At 56.6% G+C, this 10,603-nt stretch overlaps 1 protein-coding gene across 4 annotated transcripts in view; it reads right to left on the bottom strand.

Annotated features, from left to right (window-relative positions):
- Positions 1–4,193: 4,193 nt before the first annotated feature.
- Positions 4,194–10,603, bottom strand: part of Cpne2 (copine 2) — a 26,816-nt gene continuing 20,406 nt past the window's right edge. For 2 of the 4 annotated variants that reach the window (XM_027939171.3, XM_027939173.2), the window contains 2 exons: positions 6,128–6,364; positions 4,194–4,605 (listed from right to left, as the gene is read on the bottom strand). In XM_027939171.3, the coding sequence (XP_027794972.2) occupies positions 4,498–4,605; positions 6,128–6,364 (345 nt within the window). In that variant the 3' untranslated portion in view covers positions 4,194–4,497. Of the gene's footprint in view, positions 4,606–6,127; positions 6,365–9,341; positions 10,213–10,603 lie in introns of those variants that run through there. The other 2 variants (XM_071604673.1, XM_071604672.1) reach the window with 2 other exon arrangements.

Genomic DNA, 10,603 nt, shown 5'->3' with positions numbered 1-10,603 from the left:
TGGGCTGACCAGTGGGAAGCAGCCCTGAGAAGCATACAGGGTAGAGCTTGAGGTTCCATCCCAAAGAACATAGAATGAGCAGGGACGGAAGGATGCACCGCTCAGACCTTGACTAGAGCACTGTCAGCTGTGGGTATTGGAGGGTCTGCCTCTGAATTCAACCAACCACAAAAATAATTCAGAGAAAGAATGTGTCTGTACTAAACATGTACAGACTTATTATTCCCTAAACAGTAGAGAATGACTTTAACATGGGCACTTACATCGTATTAGGTACCGTGAGTCACGTGGGGATGGTTTGGAGTGCGGGAGGCTATGCGTGGGGTGTAGACAGATACTATGCCGTTTAGAAGGGGCTTTGATATCTGAGAGGGACTCCTGAAACCCCACCAGCTGTACTCCTACCTTCATAGTTGGGATTTTATAGCTAAGTAACAAGAGGTCAGAACAAAGCTCAGGGTGGGATTCTTTCTTTTTTAATTTTGTGGTGCTGGGGATCAAACCCAGGGCCTTGCGAATACTGGGCAAGTGCTCTACCAGCTGAGCTCCATCTCCCACCCCGGCCGGGTTTCCTTAAGCCTGCTTGATGTCCTGAGTGGTAGGCACCTGAGAACTCTCAAACCTCGCAGGGAGAAGACTAACCGCAGTGCTGCTGTCGGCTGCATCTGGGGAGGATCATCCAGCTCTGTCACCCATGCCTTTGCAGTCACTTTCTGCCAACCTTGGGAGGAAAGGAGCATGAATTCAAAACACCCAAATTTGCGTTCCAGGATCCAACAGAGACAAAACTAGCTGCCCCAATCCAGAGTAGGACAGGGCTTCAGTTTTTTTAAGTCGCATTCAAGGCTGGGCATCAGGCACGGGGTGACTTAGGCCAGTCCCATCCACTGTGTCACTTCACTCCCCGTCTTCTGAGTTCTTCCTTTCCCACCCAAGAGACTTCACATTAGGTGCTTGGCATGACTTGTGGCTCACAGCACTCAGTGAAAGGTGGGCACCCTCATTAGTGCTTTTACCCTGGGCCTCCCTGCCTCCGGGCAGGGCGCTCTGAGTGCACCAGCGTGACTTATGCAGGTTTACCCGCTGTGCTTGCGTTTTGCTCCTCACTTGCAGCTAGAAAGTGACATGATGAAGGGTCGGATTTGGTTGTTGGAGCTCCACCGCCAGTTTCGGCTGTACACTTCCCTCTTGGCTAAATGTTAATCGCTCAGGCACACCCGGTTCCTTGGCTCGAGTGTCCTAGTCGTGGGTATGTGGTTCAGCTGTCATCTCAGGCCCCTCCAGCAAAACAAGGAGAGCTCAGTGGCAGTGCACAGCCACTTGGACTTGAGTGTTTTCTTGATTCCCTGGCTCGCTCAGCCCTGCTATGCATGCCAGGGTGGAATGCAAGTTCTGCTCGGTGGAAGGCTGGAATCTTGGCAACACTTTTGTAGTCACAGGTTGAACACAGAAGCAGTCTCACATTTATGCCTTAATGACACTGGCGAGGGCTGGCATCTTACTCCCTTACCTGCCAAAGCAACAGTTTGAGGGGACAGGGAATCTTACAACCAAAACTGGCAGCAAGTGGTCCCAGCAGGGACAGCCCTCCACCTGAGCTTTATGCAGGCTGGTCCCTGTGAGTATTAGTCACGTCCATCATTAACCTGCAGGTTGCGTTTGCTCAGTACATACTCAGGGCCTCCTGAGTATGCACCAGGCATTTTGAGGCATTTACGCATTATTTTAGTGGACATTAGTGTGTTTGATCCTGAAAAATGTCTTCTGAAGCAGTCCTCTGCATTTTTAGAGGAACCTAAACTCATGGTTGGCTGTATGGCTTGCTGACTAGCACCGCTCAGTGACAAAGCCAGAACTTTCCTTTGAGCCTGGGAGTCTGGCTTTCGGTGGTTTCAGTGGCGTTTCAGGGGTTGAGTCTTTCAGGTTGAGTTTCCATGTTCACCTGGAACAGTCTGGCATCTGTGTGGAAGAGTGAGCAGTAGCACCAAGGCCTAGATTTTTTTTTTCCCCCACTGGGGATTGAACCAGGGGCACTTTACTGCTAAGCTACATCCCCAGTCTTTCTATTTGTTACTTTAAGACAGGGTCTTGGGCTGGGGTTGTGGCTCAGTGGTAGAGTGCTTGCCTAGCGTGTGTGAGGCACTGGGTTAGATTCTCAGCAGCACATATAAATAAACAAAATAAAGTCATTGACAACTAAAAATATATATATATATATATTTTAAAGGGGTCTTGCTAAGTTGCTGAGGCTGGCCTCAAACTTGTGATCCTCCTGCCTCAGCCTTCCAAATTGCTGGCAAGAATTTAAAAAGAAAAAAATTCACCCTTGTCTAGGGTTTAGGCTTACCTTTCCTCTCTGAGCTGAAGCCATCAGGAGTGTGGAGCTGCTTAACTTACCAGTGCAATCCCAGGCTAAGAATGGGGCAGACAGCAGAGAGGGCTGAGCCTGCCCCCCAACGAGGCCTGGAAGCAGACACCGCGCCCTGGTCTGTGAGAGCACGTGCACTGGGGATGGACTGGTGCCAGGCAGGGCCTCTGCCTTACCATCGCCCCGCAGACCTGCCTGGGGAGGCCCAAGTGAGGAGTGCAGAGGTCCCTGTGACAAGTGGCCACCCCAATATACCTATACTGTCCCTTGAGGGCTAACCAGGGAATGTGGGCCTAGGATCAGGTCGCTCTCCCAGAGAAGCCTCTGGTCGTGGGACCTTGATTCTCAGGCTGGGGCAGTATGGACCTAGCTGGATGTGATGTCCACTAGCCTCACTGCTACCAAGCCAGAAGGGGAGTGAGCAGTCATGTGATGGTCTCAGTTAATACCCCATCTTGCAGCTGGCCACACCAATGAACTAAAATGAGTCCGATGTGCTGGTGCTGGGATTCCACCCACTGCTGGCCTGGGAACCAACATGCTGGGCCTTCCTGAAGCACCGTCCATAAATCCGGCCTCCAGGTGTCCCTACAGTCATCTCGAGAACCAAAGATGTTCGTAAAGAATGCTTCAGCAAATTCCTGGTGGCTACAGAATCCGCAGGACCATTGGAAGATTGGGGTGAAGGTGTCACTCCCATCCACTAGATAAGCTGGCTCTTAAACTTGCCAGGCATCTGCAGGTGGATCCTGCCTGGCGCTGCCCAGTTCTGGGAGAACAGGTGAGGATAGCAGAAGTCCCCGTTTCAGAGGAGCACAGTGACAAGTTTATTAGCAGCTTGAGCATAACTGGCAGAGCCAAGGGGCAGCACTGGATGCAGGGGAACAGCCTGGACACAGAGTCAGCCAGACTTGGACGAGCATTTGGCTCTGCCTCTGGGAGACCCGATGTACTCCTCTGCAGGCCTTTGCATCTCTGAAATGCTCATGGGGCTGTTGGAAGCATTCCGACAGCCAGGCAAAGTGCGCATAGCTAATGCCAGTGATTTGGGAGGCTGAGGCAGGAGGATTCATAGTTCATGGCCAGCCTTGGGAACTTAGACCCTGTCTCAAAATAAAAGGAACTGGGGCTGTAGCTCAGTGGGAAAGTGCCCCTGAGTTCAGTCCCCAGTACCAAAGGAAAAAGTGCCAGAACAGCAGTTTACAGGGAGCTGGGGACACAGTGCTTAAGAGACACGTGAGCCTGGGTCAAAGGGGCCGCCAGGAGCTCTAGGGGAGGTGGAAGGGAGGAGGGCTGGGTTCCAGAGGCTGGGCCTGCGCCCAGAGACAGAGATGCAGTAAAAACAGCAGGAACAGCTCTGCTGGGGGGCCTGAGACCAAAGAGGCTCTCGAACTGCAGACCACCAGGCCCGGGAGACAGCAGGAGCACTAGACAGTATGTGGGCCCCAAGGAAGTGGGGGTAGGGCTGGTGAGGGGCTGGCTGGGCTCCAGCAGGGTCTCCTGGACACGCAGTGCCACCCGACCAGTTTCTCAGGAGCTACCACTGTTGATGGGGTGCATGTCCCCCAGAGGCCATCACGCTGACTCCGCAGCCTCGCTGGCTGGGGAAAGGGACTTTCCTATCACATTTCATTTTCCAGTTGAGGGAGCCCATTGGGTCCCCGCAGAGGAAGGAGCTGATTGACACAGGGACATCTAAAACTTCTTTATTACCCTGAGCGTAACAAACAGAACACAGTCACAGTATAAAAACAGCAGGCCACGACACAAAGTGCGCACCAGGGACACATTCCTTTCTGCAGCTAGTTACTTGGAAAAAGCCCAGTTATGATTGTAAAAATTTTATTCTCTTTAATAACAATAATAATTCCACTAAAATTATACAAAGTACATTCAATACTTAAGGGTGGCTGGGGGAGGGGAGAGGAAGCCTGTTTGGCCTGGAAGCATCATCTGTCGACTCCCACGAGGAAGCCCAGCTGGGCCCGGGAAGCTGGGGGTGGAGGTCCGGTTGTAAAAAATAAAAATGTGGATCCGTTAAAAAAAGACCACCCACAAGGAAGCAGGGTGAGCGTGCATGTTCCTGGGGAGGGGCGGCGGCATGGGCATGCTGCTGCTGGGCCTTGGGCTCAGGCGGGCTCCGAGTTGGTGGGGGGCAGGTTTTTATGCTTGAAATACTGCACAACTTGCTGGGGCAGCTCTGCCAGCACAGCTTTGGCCAAAGTCTCTTTTGCTGCCTGCAGGGTGGAGGGCGGGGCAGGGAGGAGAGAATAGGATTAATGAGCAATTCCGGAGGGGCGCCATGCCCAGGAGCTGTGACCACAGGTGTCCATGGAGGACTGACAGGGCTGAGAGCCAGGGTGGTCTGAGGCCAGTGTCCCTCGTACCAGCCCACTTGATGTCACCATTAGCTGTTCTTTTATACTGGGGATTGAACTCGGGGACACTAGACCACTGAGCCACATCCCCAGCTCTATTTTGTATTTTATTTAGAGACAGGGTCTCACTGAGTTGCTCAGAGCCTCACTGTTACTGAGGCTGGCTTTGAATTCACGATCCTCCTGTTTCAGTCTGCAGAGCTGCTGGGATTAGAGGTGTGAGGCTTGGGAGGCTGAGACAGGAGGATTGCAAATTCAAAGCCAGCCTCAGAAATAGCAAGACACTCAGCAACTCAGTGATACCCTGTCTCTAAATACAATGCAAAATAGGGCTGGGGATGGGGCTCAGTGGTTGAGTGCCCCTGAGTTCAAACTCTGGTACCAAAAAAAAGAAAAGTCTGATTCTTCCCGTGAGCACTGGATGTGCCTGGAGTAACATTTGAGGACACACATGCCTGTGGATGTCTGTAGGGGGAGAGTGGGGTGCGCAGCCTCCGCATCTGGCCAGCTTGTCCTGAGCACCTCCCTGGCTGGTTCACTGCTGAAGGCCAGCCACAGGCCAGGCACGGGAGGGTGCTCGGGCACTGTCCTGCACAGGAGCTGGTGACAGATGTCCAGCATTCATCCTCAGGAAACTAATGCCCCAGAGGAAGGGACACCATCCCAGGCAAGTCCAGAGGACATGGGGCCAAGAAGTAAGGACCACGGGTCACTTCGTGCTGAGGCTGGCTGCCAGGATCTGAGCCACAGCACCCAGAGAGGCTCTCAGTGGAGGCACCGAGGCTCAGGAAGATGAGGGCTTCCCAGGACCACAGAGTGAGCCTCTGGTCAAGTGAGGGCTGGGCCCAGGCTGGCCATGCAGGGTGACATTGAGAGACTCTTCCTCTGGGGCTCCCCAGGGGCCCTGCTACTGACTCCGGCCTCCTTGTGGGCTGACCTGGGTTCACTCTCTGCAGATAGGACCAGAGCCACCTCCAGAAACAAGGCAGGCTCCAGCCCCCCTTAGGATGGAAGGGCCTCTTCCATCTCTCCATGGGGCTGGCTAAGGCACGTACAGTCAGCAGGAAGCCCCTCACGTCCTCTGGCCCCACGAGAATAACTCCCGTTATCCGGTGGCTCAGATGGAGGGCAGGTCCTTTGGGACACCCTGCCTGGAGCCCAATTCTGGACCAGGTGCCACTCCATGTTCCACCAACTGGTGGGACAGTGCTGGCCCTGTCACAGCCTTGTCTGTAAGCATGGCCTGGGGCGAGGCCTGGCAGCATGGCCCTGAGGATGTCCAGGGAGCTGAGTGGGGAAGCATGTAGACTTTTACCCTTGACCGTGCACAGTGGTCACCAGGGCCCTGGGGCCTCCCCTCCAAACCTGGGCCCCCACTCACGTGGCGGAACTCCCGAAAGGGCACAAATTGCACGATGTCCCGGGCTGCCTCCTCGCCCGTGTGGGAGCGCAGCCTGCGGCTGTCCCCGTCCAGGAACTCCATGGCGGCAAAGTCAGCGTTGCCCACGCCCACGATGATGATGGACATGGGCAGCTTGGACGCCTGCACCACGGCATGCCGGGTCTCCTCCATGTCGCTGATGACACCATCCGTGATGATGAGGAGGATGAAGTACTGCTGCAGGGAGGGGTCGGCGGGCTCAGCAAAGCCCTCGCCCTTCCCCCAGCTCCCCGAACCTTCATGCGCCTGGGCTTCCTGCAGAGGGGCAGCCAAGGACGTCCCCAGCACCTCCCCACCTCCCGGCCTGATAGGCTCCTCTGAAGGTCACAGCCACTCTCCTCTCACCCCCGGGCTGTCTCGGGCTCCCCTGTTCTGGTCTCTGAGAGCCGGGGTCAAGGCCGCTGTGCTCAATGGTAGGACTGAAGGCACCCGGCTTAAACTGCTGTGCCTCAAGTTTCCTCATCTGAAGGTAGGAGTTGCCCTTGAGGAGAGATCACGCCTGGCACACGGAGGCTTATTTTGACTGGCAGACTTTGGGGCCTCCCTTCCTGTGCTCCTCCGGGGCAGCAGTACCCCCTTCCTTCCCTACTCAGCAAGGTCCCAGACGCTCTGCAGGGGCTGGGCGAGGGCATCTGGGCCAGCACTCCGGGAGTGTGGGATTCTGCTGGTGAACAAGTAAGTGGCTTTGGGTCACATCCCAGACTCGGTGTTGAAATCAGAACAGGCAGTGGCCTTTCCAGGTTGTGAACTGTGCCCAGGAGGCACCCCGTTCGGTGCGGCGCCTACAGCACCCTCTAATAGCTCAACAGAGAGGCCGGGGCTCAGCTCTCAGAGGCGCTGTCCCCGTCCCACGGTACAGCTCGCTTAATTTTTACTGTTCTCAATTTGTGGCCAATGATGCTGATCTTTCACATGCAGTGAGATATGTTTCTTACGATTTATCTCAGCAAAAGAAAAACACTGAATAATTAATGTGGGTGATCCAAGGCAGAACACTGGCTGGACGGTGGGGAGGGTGAAGTTCAGGAAGGCGCGGGGTGATCCCACAGGTGGGCCCCGATGCCACACTGGCCACAGCACCCTCTGCCCCTCTCAAGGGAACTGTTTTCCCTACCCATAAAACAAGCAGGTAGCTCTTCTGGTCCTAACATTCTTTCTTGGGGACTCTGCCTTCTAGTCTGACTCTTTTGATTGCCAGAGAAAACTGGGGCCCATACTAGTCAAGGTCATGGAGCTAAGGACGGCAGAGCGACCCCAGGTCAGCACTGGGCCACCTTCTCATCCAGCAAAGCTGTTACATGGGAAATATAAGCTCAGCCCTCTAGGATGCTTTGTTCCTCTTTCTGTCCCCCAAGTACAAACTGTGGAGGGAAGGAGCGGGGTGAGCGATGGGCTGCCATTCCCACCCCCCTCTCCAGGCAGCTGTAGTCCAGCTCCAGCGCTGTCTCTTTAAGAGAACAATCCCTGGCTGGGGATACCTGTTGCCATGGAGATGGCAGCCTGAATCCCGCAGTGGAGGGCTGCTGCGCTAGCCCCTCCTCGCTGGCTTTGGTGGGGGTGCGACGTGAACCCATCTAGACCCCATCTCCCAAGCTCACCATCGTTCCAGGTCCCTTCTTTTAGGTGACCCTTGAGTCCACTTTAATCCCACCACAAATAACTCAGGGCAATATTTCTGGGGCACCCAGGTTGGCAGGAGGGAGGGCACCAAGAGGCTTGGCCTCCTCGGCCCGTCATGGGGTGGGACCCGCTTCCGATCCACATCCAGCTCAGACACCTGCCCGACCCCAGGTGGCCCCCTGGCGCTCTGGCCAGTGCAGTCAGGACTGTGCTGAGGGAGGCCGTCCCCTGGGCCTGCGGCCTTCCTGCAGGGAGGTGAGCGCACACTGGGGGACCAAGGGATGGGTGAGGAGCCCTGAACACAGTGACAGCTTGGCAGGTCCTCCCTGTCACCCTCCCATTGTGAGTTCTGAGTCAGAGCCGAGAAGTGCAGCTCGGGGGGCTAGGTGACGTGTTAAGGCCCGTCACCAGGAACTGGCACCGTCCGGGTTCCCATCCAGAGCTGCTGGCTCCAAAGCTGGAGCTTTCCCAGGTGTCCTGCTCCACCACTTGCTGGCACGGTGGCCTGTCACTGTAGGGCCACCTTCACTTTCCTCTCACCCGCATCCTGGGGTTGGAGGACCTGAATGGCCAGAGCAGCAGGGAGCAGGGCCCAGAACCCCAGCCCTGGGCGTGACCCTCACTCCTGAGTGCCAGTCCCCACAGTGTGTGTCTGGGCCTGGTGCTGGCAGACTGGCCTGGCTTTGGTGGTGAAGTGTAGCCAACAGGCCCTGGACTTGTCACCCAGTCTAGGCAGGGCCAGGGGGGCTGTCCTGGAGCCTCAAAGATCCATCACAACCCAGGAGCTCACGGATCTAGGGGAAGGTGGGAGGTGGCCGTGGAGGGACTCCAGCAGGAGCATGGGAAGGGGCCACCTGCTACCTCAGGGTCAGTCACCTCCATACCCTCCTAGGTTAGTTCCCTCTGCCTGGCACGGTCCTCAGACACAGCTTCAAGACCCACCTGAGTGCCAGCCCTCGGTCCCAGGCAGATGGGAACCCTGCTTCCACCGCCAGCAATGACCCCGGGGTAGTGGTGGGGTTCTGCACTCATCCCTCCCCTCACCCCAGGGCGTCTCCGGGGGCCCTGCACGACTCCCCATCTCACACAGGCCTGGGCCTTGTCTAGGTCTCAGAGACAGCCAGTCAGCACCAGGCCAAACCCCTAAACCCAAACCCCCAGCCCATTTCCGGGATGGAGTATCTGCTTCCTCCTGGGGGATCTTCAGAGTTCCCGGCTCTAAGTAGCTGTTCCCCTAATGCAGTTTCACGTGATTTGATTTATACAAAACAAAATCTTGACCATGGAGTTCCACGCAGGGTCTGCAGAGACCTGCGCTTGCTCTTCAGCTTACACTGAGAAGCCGGCAGCCCAGGACCCTGGGATGGAAGTGCAGGGAATTCCCAGGCTCTTCCTGGCCCCTCCTTCACTGGGACACTAGATGCCCAGGCCACCAACCAGGACATGAACAACAAGGCCCAGGTCTTAGGAGCCAAAGCAGAGGGAGGGATGCAGAGTCAGCTAGGAGTCCCCGTGCCCCTTCCCCACCCGCCCAAACCTGCTTAAAGCTTTCTAGTGGCTCCCCACTGCCCTCGGGAGAAAATCCAGGCTCCCTGGTGGCCCCCAGGCCCTGGGGGAGCTGGCCTTCCTTTACAGCCTCACCCACCTCACACAGTCCGCTTGCCCCACACGCCTTCCATCAGTTACACCCACACACCACGCCGGGGCCTCTGCACACGCTGCCCCCTCTGCCTGGACACCTGTCCTCTAGGAGGCTGACGATCTCCTGCACTCCCCAAGTCTCAGTTTGGATGACAGGCTTCCAGGAAGACTTCCCCAAGCCCTCTGTCTGGGTTGGGGGCCATCTTCCTGGTCCCGTCTTGCATTAGCACAGGCCAGGTGGCACCGTGTCCCCGCTGCTCCCCCAGCCCAGGCCCTCACTCACGGGCAGACCTGGCTCACGGTGGCCTTCCTGTGCTGCACAGAAGCACTGGGCAAGGAGCAGGAGTGAACGGACGCCAGGCCTGCTGGAGATGCCCCACTCGGTTTCCCTGGCGTGGGTGTGCACGTGTGGGCCTGTGCCTAGGGACAGGGAGGGCCACGCCGCACCATGGTTCCTCCAAACCAAAAAGCGGCTGAACAAAAGCACCAGACAACCCCCAAATTACTTCCCGTAGCTGAGGGCTCAACTGTGTGTGGCATCGCTGAAAGCTAGCCAGAGAGGTGTCCTCAGAAGATCTGGCCACCAGGCAAGCTCTGGGCCCAACGAGTGACGTGCCATCTAGCCAAACCCTCAGGATGACTCTGGAGGGCAGGTCCCAGGGTACAGGAAGGAACGCTCAAGTTCACAGAGCTTAGGCTGCCACCCTGGTCACACAGCAGGTGGTGGGGAGGAGGCCAGGTCCGCGGGCCTCCTTTGCTTCACCCTGTGAGCAGGGAAAACCTGAGGCAGGGGCAGGGAGGGCTGTGTCCACTTCTGGGCCTGAGTGGGAGGGACAGGTGGAGGCCCCTGGCCCCGCTCTCACAGCCCAGATAGGCTGAGAGACCATTCGAGGTCACACAGCGAGGGTGGGTGACAGAGTTTGTCACCACAAGGGGAAGAAGTCAGGAGGAAGCCAGGAACAACAAAAAGGATCGTGCTGCCCGGGGTCAGGACCAAGTGCGGGGACCTCGAGACCTTTGGTGACAGGAAAGGCCAAGTGCTCCTCCCCAGGGGGCCCTTAGCAGTTGTTGCTGGCCTTCCCTGAGGCCCCGGCTTCCCTCCAAACCTGGGGTCCATCCAGGCAAGCACTATGCTGGGCAGAGTGACCCTGGGTG

The sequence above is a fragment of the Marmota flaviventris genome, chromosome 18 (genome assembly GCF_047511675.1).
Source record: "Marmota flaviventris isolate mMarFla1 chromosome 18, mMarFla1.hap1, whole genome shotgun sequence".
Classification (NCBI taxonomy): Eukaryota; Metazoa; Chordata; class Mammalia; order Rodentia; family Sciuridae; genus Marmota; species Marmota flaviventris.
The sequence above is the reverse complement of the archived record's forward strand: the minus strand, read 5'-3'. Positions and strand labels throughout refer to the sequence as shown.